The sequence below is a fragment of the Tamandua tetradactyla genome, chromosome 15, assembly GCF_023851605.1.
Source record: "Tamandua tetradactyla isolate mTamTet1 chromosome 15, mTamTet1.pri, whole genome shotgun sequence".
Lineage (NCBI taxonomy): Eukaryota > Metazoa > Chordata > Mammalia > Pilosa > Myrmecophagidae > Tamandua > Tamandua tetradactyla.
Window position 1 is genome coordinate 76,346,772 of NC_135341.1, and position 18,055 is coordinate 76,364,826.

The window sequence follows — 18,055 nt, forward strand, 5'->3', positions numbered from 1 at the left end:
GTCCAGAGGTCATTCTGGAGTTTACTCTTAGGCAAGTTTCAGCCAGATAATGCAAATTGCCACAGTATGCCAAGTCCCAACCAACTGGATTCTTGGAAATCCTAAAGAATACCCTGGGCTGTATCTAAGACTCTATAAAAGTTTTACCTATTAAGTTTGTTCAGAAACTTAAAGCCTCCAGATGGCTCCTATGCTGATAAGCCCTGAAATCTCAGTCTCTCCAAGAACATTAACCAGTTGCATTCCTCTACCCCATAAAGTTGGCACCCCTTTTCAGTTTGAAGAAGTTAGAATGGTCATTGTCCAGATATTCCTGAAGATTGAGAGAATGATCAAATGAGAGGGAGGAGCTGTAACTGAGAAGTTAGGATTTAACAAATGATTATGGCTACTGACTCATAATACGGATATTTTAGCTTCTAGTATATAATAGCCAGAAGGAAATTCCTGAAATTGTTGAACTTTAGTCCAGTAAAGTGGATCTTTCTTTTCCACCTAAATTTTAATGTAATTTATTCGAAATGTTTCCAGAAAAGTTTAAGGCTAGTTTAAGGCTATTATACAGCAACATCCATTTCATCAAAACATTAATTCATTTTCTTCCTATAGGCCAATATTTTGATAGACCTCTTTTCCCAACACACTGACCAAAGTGGCCAATGGCTCCTGCAAAGAATGATTTATTATTTTTGCCACCAGCTCCTACAAAGAATGATTTATTCTTTTTGCCACCATTACACAACTGTTCTTGGCTTTCCTCTGCTTTTATCTGCAGCAGCTTCACTTGCTTGTTAAATCAGTAACAACTTGAGAAACAGAGCATTTTTAAATAAAATTGTAATAGGAAAAAAAATCACCATGTTTAAAATCTGTAAATACAGGAATATGTCTTTTTTTGGGGGGTGGGGTGGGGTGCATGATCTGGGAATCAAACCCAAGTCTCCCACATGAAAGGCGAGCATTCTACCACTGAAAGGAATATGTCTTACAGGGTAAAACTGATCACAATATTTTTTTGTTTTTCAAAAATAAAGTAATATACCTTGTTTTCATATTGATAATCTTGTCACATAGCTTCTCTGAATGTACATGGTATATGTACATACTAAAATGACAACATTGTATTGATTGCTTTCTTTTCTGTAAACTTGTAAGACACAGAGGATTAAAAAACTTTTTGACAATAATTTAGAATCATTACTACTAGTGCTGGTGTTGGTGTAATTTTGCACAGGTCATTCGTAATATTTTTACCTGTGGGGAGATTTCCTATGTGTTTAGTTAACTTTTTTAAAGGTCTGCCAGCCACCCTGCACTGTAAATCAAGGCTGGACAGTTTTCCAGTTTGACTAATTGATCCTAATTAATCACAGGGTTAATTAAATTGGCCTTGGAGAATGTAATTAGGATTCTGATTACAGCATGGAGCCAGACATGGCAAACTAATAACCCAAAAGCAGAACAGGAAAATCCAAAACTCTGGCTTTTCCCATAAGGACACTGTACCTTGCTTTTCTCTTTTAATGTTTCCCACATAGGATCATGATGAAGTACTTCTCATCCCAAATTCTTCCTCTCCATAAACAGAGTCACTGACAGACACAGTTTCTTTTCCTCATCTCTTCATTCACGCTATAAAATATGAGCAGGCATAGGCAGATGAAAGAAAATGGAGATCGGTTCTCAACAGGTTTCACCCAGGTCCTTTGAGTGCTATTCTAATGTTTTAGGCTTGCTAAGCTAGCCACCAACTCCACTGTGACATCCTGGTGCAATGTACATTTCAGTTAAAGATTCAGAGCTGGCAGCTGCTTTTGTGTTGGTCCTTCCAAGGTTAGACTCTATTTTATGTCCTAATAGATTATTGCATTAAACCTGCATTAGGTGAAGTTGCAAGGTCAATACAGTGCTTCTTCCTTTGCAAAATTAAGCCTCCAGAATCCCCAGGGATGTTTTCCAGTCATGCTTTCTGGTTGAATGCCATTGAGCTAAACTCACTCCTGCTTCTTCCTCAAATGTCATCACAATACAACAATGAACATTCCTCATACACTGTTGCAAAGTCCTCCAAATTCCATGCCTTCAGCTACCATGTTAAGAACTAGAAAGCACTAGAAAAGCACAGAAGGACTTTTAAAACAACCTATACACAAACGTAGTTTAGAGATTCTTTTCCTTTTTGTTTTTTTTTACAAGTCCAGTAGGACAATTGAGAGTAACTTATTCAAGTACCTCTCCATCTATCTAGACCCTTGTGAAATTCAATACAGGGAACAGTTGCTACACATTCCGGCTTCACAGGCAGATTAGCAGTTACAGGACTAGGGACAAAGGTACAGATACAAGAGACTGGGTCAACAGTCACAAAGTTATTAAAAAGTGCTTCTCCAAACCATTCCATGTGTGGAATGCAAATACTGTACAGGTAATACACAGGGTGACTTCCAGGAAGTACACAAGCTTCAGTCAGACATCATTTTCTACATGTCTATTCTTCTCACAGGAAGAGTCTGTCTGTTCCAGGTGTTCACAGTTGAGGCTGACCACACCTGTGTCCATGCTACAGTCTGACTCACTGTCTGATTGATCCATCTGCTTAAGTTTGTTTCATCCTCTGCCTCTCTGCTCCCCCAGGTGGCAGGGTTTAGGAACGATCCTCGGAGTCAAACACCCTAGCCTGCCCAGCAGCATACAGAACTGTTTCTTTGGCTTGACAAATACATTTGAGCCATTGCTGTTTGTTGAAGGTGTCATTGGCTTGTAGTGAGTGAGTGGGTCTGACTTTGGGATCCATTTTTGAAACTTATTCTGAATAAGTTTTTAATTCTTTCACTGTTGCTGAATGCCCTGCGCAAGGAGCCACCCAGCCTCACTTCTCTATCCTGCAGGTTTTCCAGGAGGACATCCTTCATGGGGATGAGCTGCCGGTACAACTGGTAGCAGAACTGCTCATTGTGGGTGACAGCTCCAGTGATCAGAAGCACTTCTTGGAACAGGAAAACATGCAGTTTCACACCCCAGTTGTTCTGCAGTTCACTATGACAACACCGTACTCATGAGCTGTCGATCAGGAGTCTTTCTGGACTTCTTTCAAGTACAGAAGCTGCTCTTAATAACAACAGCACTCAGATTCTCCAGTCTTCGTGTTGACTTCTGCCACAATTCCTTGAATGATTTTTATAGCTTCTTTTAGGTGCTGATCTGGACTATCATTTCGTGTATGCCTCAAAATTTCTCAAAGAAATAGAGGGTATTTCACCAGACAGCTTCTTGGAATATCAAGGAAATTTCAGAGCTCTAGTTTGAGGCTAAAGAAGGATTCTAAACATCGCTCTAGGAAATCTTGGTGATCTTGTTTCTTGGTGTCCAGTAGGGGGTTGGCAGCAACTTGATTGCTGTAGTAGCTGTCACAGGAGCTGAGGTAAGACCGCCAGCCCATGAGAATGGGAACAACATATTCAGTTGAGCCATCAGGCTTCCAAATATCTCAAAGCTGACTAAGGTGGTCTTCATGTAGAGGGATTACAGAGTCCAGCATTCCAGAAATTTGATTCAACTCTTGTTCTGTCATTATGGAGAGTTTCAGCATAGGGTCTTGATAGGCTTTTTTTTGCAAATTTCAAGTCCTCTATCAAGTCTTCTTCTCCTTGTGAAAGCACAAAGATTGCCTCCTGCCATTTGATTTCCTTGGACGTAAACATCTAATTCATGCATATATGAAAAGCCTCTCTACAGTTTGCTGTCCCTCGCTTCATACTTGAGGGAGCAGCATTTCTGGACCAGGGTTGGAGGGCGAGGATGACAGGAGAGCTCTCGTTGCTGAAGCTAATAGAGCCCTTCACTCAAGAAAGGTCAACAAAGTTCAGGGTTTCTCTCTCAACTGGAAAGGCACATGGCAAACATGGCGATGTCTTCTAGCTTTCTGTCCAGGCTTCTTGTTTCAAGAAGCTGCCCCAGGGGTGTTTTCCTTCTTCATCTCCAAAGGTCTCTGGCTGCCTGGGCTCTCTCGCGGCTCTCTGGTGGCTCTCCAAGAAACCTGATCTTTGATAATGATTGTATAACTATATAGCTTTTATCTTTTTGAATGTGTGATTGTAAAAACCTTGTGACTGACACCCCCTTTTATCCAGGAAATGGATAGATGAGTAATAAAATAAAGAAAAAAGAAATAAAAAAATAGTAGAATAACAAAAAAGTGCTATCATCAATTGTAACAAATTTTCTACACCAAGTGTTGGTGGTGGGGAAGTGTATGGGAATCATGTATTTTATGCATGATTGTTCTGTAAACCCACAAAAAGGACTTAAAAAAAGAAGCTTCTACAAGAAGGAATGAAGCTGTGAAACGTGCAACATTGTATGCACTTGTGGGACATTTGATGAGGCAAAATAAGCCAGAAACAAAAGAGCAATTATTGTATAGTCTCATTTAGGAAATGCTTATAAGAAAACAGGGGCCTAGATTATAAGCTCTTATAACAGACACATTTAGTCCAGAAGGGTAATTATTATTTCTGGATTTTGAGAGGGTGTTTCATATATGTATATCCTGGTATTTAGAGATAAGAATGAAGCTGATCAGGTTGGGATTAAGGTAATTAAGAATACAGGGGTAAGGAAGACATTGTCTTTATTTCAGAACCTACTACTCTTTGAGACCAAGGGAAGAAAGGTTTATTTTGTCCAGAACCTAAATTTTCCATAGCACATAATATAACTCAAACTGTTTGGATAGATGATTTAAACAATCCAAACGCACGGAGCCCAGAGTAAGAATGAGAGCCTTTAATCCTAAAGCTTAATGTAATGCCTGGATACATCCCAGAGAATATTAAGCAGATAATCAAAAAGTACTGCAAAATCCCTTGAAGGATGGGAGGAAAAATAGAGAACTATCAAACTCTACCAACAGGGAAACCCCTGATACTGTGTCAAACATTCAGGACACACAAATCAATATGCCAAGCCCTTGAGGCTTGTTCTTGTGAAGCTTATGTACATACCAGAGAAGCTTAGCCTACCTATAGGTATGCCTAAGAGTTACTCCAAAGTACCTCTTTTGTTGCTCAGATGTGGCCTCACTCTAAGCCCAACTCTGCAATCATTGTCCTCCCTGCTACATGGGACATGACATCCAAGGGTGAAAGTCTCCCTGGAGGCATGGGAGATGACTCCCATGGATGAGCCTGGCCCTGGCACCATGGGCTCAACAATGCCATCCTGAACAAAAGGGGGGAAAAGAAGTGTAACAAATAAGATATCAGTGGGTGAGAGTTCAAATAGATTTGAGCAGCTACTCTGGGGGTCACTCTTATGCAAGCTTCAGTTAGACATTGCTACTTACCATAACTTGCCAAACCCCAACCAAAACCATTCCAGCCAAACCTAAAGAACACCTAGGTTGATATATAAGATTCTACAAAACTTCCATGCACTAGGGTAACTTTCCAGAGACCTACAACCTCCAGATGGGTCCCTGGTCCAGATAAGCCCTGAAATGCAGAGGGGCCAGCCTCTCCAGAGCATCAACTAGTTCTATCCTTCTATCCCATATTATCAACAGCTCCTTCCAACATGAAAACATTAGAATGGGTATGGGCCAAATACCCCGAAAGAGTAGGAGAAAGATCAAAGGTGATTTTAGAGTTATACAGAGAAGGTAGGGTTTAACAAATTAGTATGATCGCTGAATCATTATATTGATACTTCTTTTAGTCTCTAGTATCTTAGCGCAGTTAGAAGTAAAAACCTAAAAATGCAGAACTGTAACCCACACCAAACTCTGAAATCTGTTCTACGACTAATTGTTGCAATGTGCTTTGAAATTTATTGCTCTTTCGTATCTATGTTATTTTTCACAAAAAAGAAAAAAAAGTTGATTGTGATGATAAAAGAAAAAAATTCCTTCTAGTCTCCAGTGTTCTGGAACAGCTAAAAGGAAAAATCTGAGATGATGGTATGGTAGCCCATGATAAACTCTGGGATCTGTTCTGTAACTACTTGTTGAAAAGTGCTTCGAAAATTATTGCTTTTTACTTTCTTTGCTTTGTATATATGTTATATTATACAATAAAACAGTTTAAAAGAAATAAAAAAATAGTAGAATAACAAAAAAAGTACCATCATCAATTGTAAGAAATTTTCTATAGCAATACAAGTGCTGGTGGTAGGGAAATGCATGGGAATCATGTATTTTACGCATGATTATTCTGTAAACCCACAACTTCTCTAATGAAATATTTTTAGAAAATGATATACAAAGAATGGTTTTTAAATATGAGATTAAACATGAAAGGGGAAAAACTAGTTGGTTCTCACTATCATACCACTACTTGCAGCATATTATGACTAATACTAAAATTTAAACATTCTAGTTGCCAAAACATAATCTAGTTAGAGACCAAGACCTGGATTTGTCTTTCCTTGCTTAAGTACAGAACAGTGAAATACTATAGTTAGAGAACACATAGAAGATTCCAATTTATTAAAAAATATATCAGATGACAGAGATCAAACATAGGTCAGATCCTGCTGTTTTAAGGAATAAGCTTTTAAAAATTTTCCAGGTTATAGCTTAGCATTCTTTAATTTCCCAATCTATGAATTCAATATTCTTAGAATTCAGTATTCTTCAGTACAATTGACAAAAGGTTACATGCAGAAACATATATAATTACACATATACAAAATTATATATACATATAATACTTCTCTATGAAAAAGATTCTGTCCTGCTGGTCAATGTGCTCATATCTTTCTATTACATTATTTTTGGACTTTCAAGTGATATAATTCTTTCTGAATTATGACAATAATGCAATTTATAATGGTATTTTCCCTGTTTCTTCCTATGCACATGAAACCCAAGTTTAGTGCCACAAATTTAGAGTAGCTCTTCCTGCCCAAAAACATCTTGGCATTTGGGGAAAACAAATGAACCCAGAAAATCTTCCCCTAGAAGTAGGATTTAATTAACTTTAATTTTTTCTCAGTAATGTAAAAATACTAATGTCCATGGAGCCCGTCGAAAAGCATACAGTTAATGAGAAAAGAACCAAAGCAGTTTCTTCATTCCAATCATATTCTTCTAATACTCAATCTTATTGACTATTAGTTCAGAGGAGGACTATAACTTTGATTTATATGTACTCTTTATAAAGAGTACACTGTGTACCTTTACAAAGAACAAGGTTACATTAATCTCACGCAATGCTTTTGGGGTTTTTTTGGAATTCTTTCCTCTCTGAACTTAAAATAAAAAAAAAAAATTTCCCATGCAATAGGGGGAAAAAAAGAAATGAAAATGAATCAGAAGAAAGAGCGAGAACATAGAAAAGCTTAATATTTTAAGTAGTTAATAAAAAACTTTGAAGAAAACAGCAACATAAATGTGAAATTCCTTTCTAAGCAATAAAACAGATATTGCTCAAGATTAGACCCAGCCTTAAAATTAGGCAGCTAACTATGCCAGAAAATCTGCAGGACTCACTTATAAAAGTCCTCAGTGGTGAAGGCAGCCCCAGCTACAGGGGAAGGAGGGGGATGGGGTGGCCTCCTTCAATGCTTGGGAGGACTGTCCACCCGGTATCTGTGTCCCAGTTCAGATGGACTCAGTGTGATGTAAAGACAGCTTACAATACCTCATTAGGGTGGAAAACTATGTTATCTAGTTTGAAATCTCCATGAATCAAACATTCTTCGTTGTCATTATCTGGTAAGTGTTTCATTAGCCAGTCAGATAGCTGGTTCATGGCAGGGATGTCCTGATGAGCTGCAGCATGATATTGCTTTGTCCAAGTTGATACCTAAAGATATATAAACAAGAAAAAAGATGGAGCCAAATATGAAGTGTAAAAGTCAGCAATTCTAAAACAAAATAAATGACAATTACATAAAATTTGGTTTTATACCTAAATGCTCAAGATGAATGCCTGTGATACTTGTGACAAACATATCAGCCTAAAACACTTTAACATTTAAGTCTCCCTTCCATTTTACTTGTCCATCTTATTAGGAGGAAAAAAATACTGGCTTGGGCATCAGGAGACATGGGTTCTAATATTTATTCTGCAACTATTTTGTGGAAGAAGAAAAAAAGAGTGGAAAAACAAACACACACATATACAAATAAAAAGGCATAGCAAGTTTCTGGAAGGGGTATACAAGAACGAGATAATCCCTGTAAAACAAATATGGTGGCTGGAAGAAGAAGGGGGACTTTTACTTTTCATTTTAATACTCTTTCTTTCTACTCATAGAGTATTATTAATGTAGTACAAGTATTGAGAAGTCCAAAGATGTTCCACTTAAGTGTCCTTTAATTATAAAACTAGCTTTTGATTGCATTCTGATTGCAACAGAAGCATTTGCGAAACAAAGATTTAACTGAAAAACATTTTAAATGTATTTTATGCTAAAAACAAGCCAATCTGAAGGCAGATATTAAAATTCATAGTCAGTGTTTCAAAAAACTCTATAGTATAGTAGGTTTATGTTTTGACTAATGATGTATATTATTTCTAAAAACTTGAGAAAAGGGACTTTTTTCATGGATGCATTACCTGTCTTTTGCAGTACCCCTTTCCTTTACCATATCCTTCCAGCTGCAGTGACTGTATATTCATGGAATGTAATTGAGCCAAGGTTTCTATTAAGGCCACATATATGGCTGAGCGTTCTGCTGGGCTACTTCCAGGAATTGTGAAATCACGGAAGATTCGACCCTAGGGAAACAGATCAGTAAATAACATTTTTTCAAAATAATAAAGCTTCTTATAGAAATTCACTTCTGTGTCATCATGCCCTACTTCCTATAAGGTGTGAAAAAGATCAGCATACCAGTTCTTTAACAAAAACCAATTCTTAGTAGAATATACTACAAAAACATTGATTTGAAAACATGTTAATATAAGAGAACATACACCAAAGGGAAAATACAATGATATGGCAAGAAGAACTTAAAGGCCAAAAACTAGTCTAAAGTTAATTTTTAAAATGTAAGAATGATTTGAATATATTGTTCTTAATGGCACGATTTTCTGTTTGGAGATGTTCCACCCTGCCATCAGGACAACTGGGTCACTGCCATTACGAATAGCTGTTTACTGACACCTAGAGGAAAATTCAAGAATAAATCCATATGCCCTGATTCTAGTTCTTAGTCTACTCCAACCCTTCCACAAGGTGTGGGCTGAATGTAATAAGAAAGTTTAAACCCTTGCAAAGAAATTTAAAAAGAACCTAAAATGCTGAATAAGTAATTCTATTATTTAGCAACATTTAACTTCATAATTATAAATAAAAACAACAATAACATAAGATTTAGCATTAAATTACCTGCACATGTTTCATCACATAAAATTCTGTTCCAATAACAGAAGAATCACTGCAGTATAATAAAGGCTTGGGAACAGGGAATCCAACTGAAAATAAGGCTTTCTGGACTTTAAATTCTCTATCAATCTAAATAGGATGATAGAAGATTAAAAGAATCAGAAACATAGAAATGCAATAACTACTTGCGAGTTCACATTAAAGCTAATAATAAACTTTAAAACAATAACAATAAATAATCCAGAGGATAACGGTAATAATTTCTAAAAAGCAGTCTTAGTTCAATCATTAAGATTATAAATTAGGCCAGTACTCTACAATGATTTTGCCAGGTTCCTCAATGTGCATTAATCCTGGCTCTAGTACTGTGAAGGCAGTATCCCTGACCGCAATATTTCACAGATGTTATAATAAAATATTCTTTTGTTCCCAGCAGTTTCCTCCTTACTGACTCTCTCTCTCTCCCTCATACTTCCCAAGGGACTCAGGCAAGTATTTATTCTACTTTTCAGTCACAGTCAGCTAGAGCTAAGAAAGAAAGTACCAAGGTTGTAAGAGCTTCCTCAGCACCCAGAGTACATTCAGTAGCTCTCAGTCTATAAGCTGGCTCCTTTCTAGAAACTGTGTCTCCAAACCACAGATAAGTGATCTGTCCTCAGCTTCTTTGCTCATAGGAGGCCTAAAATTTATGCTATTGTAAATATATTAATAGACATTAATTATGTTTCAAAACTCATTTTTAAAATGTCTTAACATCTCCCAATCTATGCTATTTTCACATCAAGTAGTAATTGTTGAACTTGGATAGACGATGTACAAACAGGAAAGGGATACACAGAACTGTTTAGCAGTGATAAGGTGAAAAGATTTGTTTTATAAGGACTCTGTTGCAATTTAAGTGTTGTCAGCTTTGTAAACTTCACAAATTTCAAAACCAGCACTCTAGTTTGTACATCAGTTTAGAATTAGCCTGATTAGTATATGTGCCCAGGAAACCAGTTATTTCTGAAAGGGCTGACAAAGCCAAGACCCTTGCCTGTAAGGCTAAGGACCAGATCCAGACATTATCTCAATGACCTCAACATCATGCATGGGACTTAGTCTGAAGTTGGATATTCTCTAGATTATATTTTTCTCTCCTCTGCCACGATCCCCATTTCACAAATGAGAAAACTGAGTTCAGAATGATTACATGAGTAGTTAAGGATCCATAACTAAAAATTCTGGATCCAAAATTTGAGCTAAATCTGTTGACTCAAAATGTAAACTCTTTTCACTAACTTATCCTCGAATAAAATATCTTAACATATATTAATAGAGTTGCTATAGTGAAAAGACTTAGGAGGCTGGCTTTGAAGGGATTTCCATTTCCAGACCTAATTTCTGGAATAGATAGTGATCCTAGGGCAGAAACAATAGTTTATTCTAATGATATATAATTCAAGTAGATGTTAGGAATACTAGGCCTTTGGAAGAATTAGATAAATAGAAGAAAAAGACATAAGGTTTAAAGAGATACAAGGTTTTTCAAATTAGGCAAGTGAAAACTGAAGCAGAGCAATTAGCCATGAATTTAGATCAAGTAACTAGGTATATGGGTTTCTGATAATTTCTAACAGGTATTCTAAAAAAGTACATATCTATGTCCAACATTGTCCAACCCTGTCACTCAAAAAGAAAAAGCATATAGATCTAAAAAATTCACAAATTCAAATGCCTACAGGGGGCAGGTAGGGAATGTAAATAAGTGGGTGAAAGTGGTGGGTAGAAAGCTCAACCCTGGTGTAAAGTGTTCTTGGTGATTGTTGGCATGTGGTAGTGTAGGCCCAGTGCTTCCACCTCAGCTCTGTAAAGGGAAACTGATGAGAAACAGAGATATCTGGACAGTGAGAATGGAAATAGTTCAAATAATGTGGAAGATAAAGCTTTAATTTTGGAGGTACTATGGGAGGCAAGTAGGTGCTGGTGGGAAGAGCAAAGCACCCTCTCCTTCTGGAAGAGATCAAAGGAGGCATTAGCTTCCAAGGCCAGGATGTGGGGAGGCTTCTTGGGGCCTAGGGCTGCTATAGAACTCAAGATAATTATTGCAAAAGGAAATAGCTAGAGACAAATTGGTATTGAAGCAGGAGCCCAAGTAAGATAGAGAGAAAAAAATGGCCTCTTCAACCAAAACAGATGTGTAGGCTTATCACTGAGGACCTGAGAGCAGAGCTTACAGCAGAGCAGTGCTGCCGTCCGGGCTGGAAGGATTTACCTGTATGCAAAGTCATCTTGCCCCAGACTCTAACAATGACTGGTCATGCCTAAGGAGGGAAAGCTATACACCTCACATTGACAGCAAGGAATAAAGCAGCCTCTGCTACAACAATTGGAGCTGGGAAGTGGTTAAACCCATATCAGAGGTGAGAACAGCCATTAGCGTCAATAGCCATGGCCAGAAGTGTTTAGAACCACCCTCCTGTTGGGAAGACATGAAAAGTAGGAAGGGAAGGCTATGTATAAGTGGATTGCAGAACGGGAGTTAAAACAAAGCACTCCAGATTTTTGGAGCTATACTTGCACTGAGGGCATTACGCTATGTATTAATGAGTTCTGGTAGGATGTTATCACAGATAGAGCCAAAAAGAGCTATTTATTGGGGCATACAGAGGGATTCTGCCGCAGCCATACCATATTGAAATTTAATAACAGTTACCCAACTTTTTTTTGAGGACTCACACTTCCTGACTTTAAAACTTATTAAAAACTAGTAGTCAAAACAGCATGCATGGTACTGGCATAGGGAAAAATATGTACATCAATGAAATAGAATTGAGAGTTCAGAAATAGAGCCTCAAATCTATGGCCAATTGATTTCTTTTCTTATTACAGAAGTTGTAGGTTTACAGAAAAGTCATGCATAAAATACACAAAATACAGAGTTCCCATATAGAATACAGGTTACCAGGGTCCTGGTTGGGGTAGGGAATAGGGAGATAATGCTTGAGTCGTACAAAGAATTTCTATTTGGGTTGATTGTAAAGTTTTGGTAATGAATGTTGTTGATGGTAGCACAACATTGTAAAGGAAATTAACGGCACTGAATTCTATGTGTGAACGTAGTTAAAGGGGGAGATTTTAGGTTGTTTATATGTTACTAGAATAATAATTTTTTAAGAACCCAACAACATAGGACTGTACAATACAAAGAGGGAACCCTATCGTAAACATTGGACTTTAATTAATGATAAAATTATAGTTAAGAGTACAACTATAAAAATGTTCTTTCATGAATTATAACAAATGTCACAAATGCAAGGTGTTAATAAATAGGGTAGAATATGGGAACTCTGTATTTTATGTACTTTATGCATGACTTCTGTAAACCTACAACTTCTCTAATAAAAAGTATTATAAATGAGGGAAAAAAAAGTTACTCAATTTTTTCAGTCTGAAGTATCCAACTCATTTCACGTTTCTGGGAATATGATGGGGCACAGAAAGTAAAAGGTATCAAAGAACAGAAGGAAAGGTTTAAGTCAGATTCTGTATTCTTTCTCATTGTGATATTAAGCCCACACCTTACAGGTCCTTCCCTAGTAAACTGGGCCTAGAAAGTACCTGATAATATACATGATCATAAAAATATCTTAAATATGCGTAGTGCTTTTAATGTTCTCTTGTATTTTATTGCTCTCTTCTCCTATTCTCGTCTCTAAAATTTCACAGAATACACCTGATTTATAAAAACAGAGAAACCCAATTTTTAACAAAAATCTTTTATAATTCTCCCTGATAAACCAAATATTTAGAGAATACTATAGAATACTTATTCAAAGCTATTTTCCACCACTAAAGGATCAAAGAATAATCATATCAAATGCAAAGGCTTTCAGTGAGAAAATATTACTATAACATACAATAATGTGCTTATTGCACATAATTAAAATACACAACCAAAGTACAAAATACCCATAAATGAGCAGCACTGAAAATATTCACTTGTTGACTATACTTCTAGCCAATTACACAAGAAGGAATCTATTGCTCAATATTAATAACACTAGAGCTGGCCTTAGATATCAACCCCAAATTCTTTTTAAAAACAGAAAGGGGTACAATTTCAGTGAAATTTTAATCTAAGAAATGAAATGTATTGTCTACTATTTAGTAACTATGAGATGATTTTTCAAAGTAACTTAAGTTGTTTTCTGTGTATACAAAGCATTTATTTGTGATATCATCAACATGGCAATTTAAAACATTCCCTAGAAAAGTCGCCCTTTAAAATCTAAAAAAAGGACACATCCCTCTTGCTTGGAACTCTGGAGGACAATAGAAACTGGAAGAAGTCTTGACAAATGCTGAATTGAATAGAAAGAAAAATAGTCTCCAAGATCAGGTAGGAGATTCCTGACCCAGACTTGCCAGTCCAGACCCTACCCCCTCACTTGGCCATACGCAGCGTGGGAGCCCCACAGAGGCAGCACAGTCCGGGTTCTTCCAGAGTGGTGCAGACTACAGAGCCACTCACTACAGTGAGTTAGAGCTCTGCACATATCTAGGCACAGGGACCCAGGTCATAGTAACCCACGGTGTAACACAAGTGGCTGAGGAGTGCTACATACAAAATGGCCCCCAGAAGGGAAAAGAAAAAAAAGAGAAAGAGATGGCAGGAGAATTGCTGGCAAGAGGTGCACATACTCAATTCAGTCTCTGTTTGCTATACCACCTAAATACAAAAGGGACTTTTCTGGATTGGCAACTTTCTGGATTGATCCTATTTGGGTCCTTGGGGCAGGATAATTTAACAGCGAAGAAACTAGAAGCAGAAAAGCCTCACTGAAAAAAAAAGGGGGTGAGGGAAACTGAACAGCTATAAGGTATGACAGGTCCCAGAACTGAAAAGTGTAAGGAAAAGGAGACACTAAATGAGAGAGAGAATTTAAACAAATTATAGAACCTGGGAATAAAATTCTCACCAACAAACAGGACATGTCAAGATTCCAGGAGAAGGAACAGAGGAAAGGAAGCTTTTTCTTGGAAGTGAAACAACTGCACAAAAACTACAATCTTAAAATGTACCAAATATCCACAGCAAGAATCATGTGAAGAACAGCTGATAAAATATGAACAGTTAAACAAAGACTACCCTAAAAGTCCAGAAAAAGTTGGACTCAGTGCCAAAGAAAAGTCTTAACACAAAGCCAATCTACAATAAAACCCTAGACAAGAGGGAGAAACTGACTTTCAGAGTTAACTCACGAAAATAATCAGATGCCCAGCAAAAAATTACAAGCCATATTAAGAAGAAGGAAGATACGGTTGAGTCAAGGAAACAAATGAAAACTTCAGAGAAGACACAGAATTTGGAACAATGAATCAAAGAAGTTCAAACAAATCTTCTAAATCACTTCAAGAGGAAGAAAGAAAATATGGATATAAAGTGAAAAGATCTTAAGATGACAATATGTGAACATAAAGAAGATTTTGAAAGTTTAAAAAGAAACAATACAAATTATGGGAATGGAGAGCACCATAATGGAGATTAAAAATACACTATAAGTGTACAACAGCAGATTTAAACAGACAAAAGAAAGAATCAATGAACCAGAAGAAAGGACAATTGAAATCAGAAGAACAGATAGAGAAAAGAGTAGAAAAAATTGAGCAGGGCCTCAGGGATTTGAGTGACAGCACAAAAACACACAATATGGGTGTACCAGAAGGAGAAGAGGAGGGAAAAGGAGCAGAAAGAATATTTGAGGAAATAATGACTGAAACTTTCCTAAGTCTTACGAAAAGCCTAAACTTACATGTCCAAGAAGCGTAACAAACTCCAAACAGAATAAATCCTAATAGACCTTCAGGAAATACATACTAATCAGAATATCAAATGCCAAAGTTAAACAGAGAATTCCAAAAGCAGCAAGAGAGAAGTGATTCATTATGTACAAGGGATCCTCAATAAGTTCCAATTTCCCAGCAGAAACCATGGAGGTGAGAAGTCAGTGGTATGATATATTTAAGATGAGGAAAGAGAAAAACTGCCAGCCAAAAATTCTGTTTCTGGCAAAACTGCCCTTCAAAAATGAGGGACAGTTGAAAATATTTACAGTTAAACAAAAACAGAGAGTTTGGAAACAAAAGACCTACCATATGAGAATTACTAAAGGAAATTCTGCAGGTTGAAAGGGCAAGACAGAAGACAGTAGCATGGAGTAGTGTGAAGAAATGAAGATCTTCAGCAAAGGTTACTGAAAGGATAAATGCAAAACTCAATACTGTCATATTCTCAATATACAACTCTGTAATTCTGATAAAAGTCAGGATACAATTGAAAAAGAAAAAGGCGTATTTTCTCACAATGGACATGCAAAATATAAACAGGTATTGTGGAATAAAACCAATATGAAGTGGGAAACAGAGAAATATGGGAGCAGAGAATGCATATGCTACTGAAGCTAAGTTGGTGTCTTTTCAAATTAGGAGATCATAGACGTAGGTTGGGTAATACAAGCCCAGGGATAATCAAAAGAAAGTATTTTAAAAATTTACACAAATAGAAATGAGATAGGGATCAGACAGATACATCACAAAAGATCAAATATACAGAAAAAGATGTTGCAATAAAGGAAAAGAGAGACACCTTCCCCACAAAAAGATATAATATATAAAGACATGACCAAAGAATAAAATGGCTTAAGTAAGTACTGCCTCTACAGTAATAACATTGAATGTTAATGGATCAAGCACCCCAATCAAAAGAAACACCTTCGCAGGATGGATAAAAAAAGCATGATCCAACTATATGTTAGCAAAAGATTCACCTTAGACCTAAATACACAAATAGGTTGAAAATGAATGGATGCAAAGATGTTCCATGTAAATAGTAATCAAAAAAGAGCTGGGGTAACTATACTAAAATCAGAAATACAGACTTGAGAGTCCCAGTGCCTGCCTATGTGAAAAAAAAGTCTATGGTGGAGTGCAAGGGTAGTTCAATGGTAGAATTCTCACCGACCATGCAGGAGACCCAGGTTCGATTCCTGGTCCATGTACTTCCCAAACAAACAAGCAAAAATAAACAGAAAACCAACCAAACAAAAATTCAACAAATGGTGATGCAATAAGGGGATAATCACTTGGAAAAAGAATGAAGTGCGACCCCTGTCATACAGCATACAAAAAAAAAAAGTCTATGGGAAACAAAAAAACTATACTATATGTTAATAAAAAGGGTCAACCCTCCAAGAAAAAATAACAACCATAAATATTTATGTACCTAATCACAGTGTTTCAATAATACATGATGCAAAACCTGGCAAAAATGAAGGGAGAAATAAATACCACTAAAAGAATTGTTGGAGCCATCAATACACTACTTTTGTCAATAGATAGAACATCTAGACTGAGGATCAATAAGGAAACAGAGAACTTTTAATTTGATAAATGAACTAGTCCTAACAGATATATATAGAACACTGTACCCCAAAACAGTATAATATACATTCTTTTCAAGTACATATGGATTGTTCTACAGGATAGACTACATGTTGAGTGCCAAAACAAGTTTCAACAAAATTTTTTTCAATACCTTTTAAAAGATTGAAATTATATAAAACATCTTTTCTGACCATAATGGAATGAAGCTGGGTATCAATAACAGGCAGAGAACTGGAAAATCACAAATATATGGAATTTAAATTACACATTACTAAGAAATAACAATTATTTTAAAAACAATTAAAATCAGTAAAGATCCTGAGACAAATGAAAATGCGAACACAACATATCAAAATTTATGGGATGTAGTGAAAGCAGTGCTGAGAGGGAAATTTATATCCTTAACTGTATACATTAAAAAAGAAGAAAGAGCCCAAATCAAAGACCTAACTGCACAGAAAAAAAACAGCAAACTCACCCCAAAGTAGGCAGAAGGAAAGAAATAACATAAATGAGCGCAGAAATAAATGAAATAGGGACTAAAAAAACAATAGAGATAATTAACAAAACCAAAAGTTGGTTCTTTGAAAAGATCAATGAAATTAACAAGCCCTTAACTAGACTGACAGAGAAAAAAGAGAGAAGACTCAAACAAATAAAATCAGCAATAAAAAGAATCAAAAGAGGATACTATGAACAACTGAATGCCAACAAATCAGACTACCTGGATGAAATGGACAAATTTCTAGAAACACAATGAACACCTACACTGACTCTAGAAGAAATAGAAGATCTCAGGAGACTAATTACAAGTAAAGCTATTCAATCAGTCATCAAAAAACTTCCAACAAAGAAAATCTTAAGACTTACACGGCTTCAGAAGGGAACTGTACCAAACATTCCAAGACGAATTAAGACTAACCCTGCTCAAAATCTTTCAAAAAATTGAACAGTACAGAATACTATCTTACTCATTCTATGAGCCCAACACCCTAATACCAAAGTCAGACAAAGATACTACAAGAAAATTATAGATCAATTTCCCTTATGAATATAGCTGCAAAAGTTCTCAACACGATATAAGCAAATGGAAACCAACAGCATATTAAAATAATTGTACATGATGATAAAGTGGGTTTTATCCCAAGTATGCAAGGGTGGTTCAATATAAGGAAATCAATGTAATACACCACATTAATGGAGTGAAGGGGGAAAAAAAACAAATGATAGCATCTCGTTTGATGCAGAAAGGGCATTTGACAAAATAAAGCACCCCTTCTTGATAAAAACACTTAAA

General features: G+C 36.5%; 1 protein-coding gene and 1 pseudogene across 1 annotated transcript in view; both read right to left on the reverse strand.

The window, feature by feature from the left end:
* ACAD11 (acyl-CoA dehydrogenase family member 11) overlaps window positions 1–18,055 on the reverse strand; it is a 122,068-nt gene that overhangs the window by 88,107 nt on the left and 15,906 nt on the right. The window contains exons 3-5 of the mRNA XM_077130136.1: window positions 9,337–9,462; window positions 8,562–8,723; window positions 7,641–7,805 (exon numbers count right to left, since the gene is read on the reverse strand). Of these exons, the coding sequence (XP_076986251.1) occupies window positions 7,641–7,805; window positions 8,562–8,723; window positions 9,337–9,462 (453 nt within the window). The remainder of the gene's footprint in view (window positions 1–7,640; window positions 7,806–8,561; window positions 8,724–9,336; window positions 9,463–18,055) is intronic.
* Window positions 1,639–6,202, reverse strand: LOC143657776 (rho guanine nucleotide exchange factor 3-like; annotated as a pseudogene).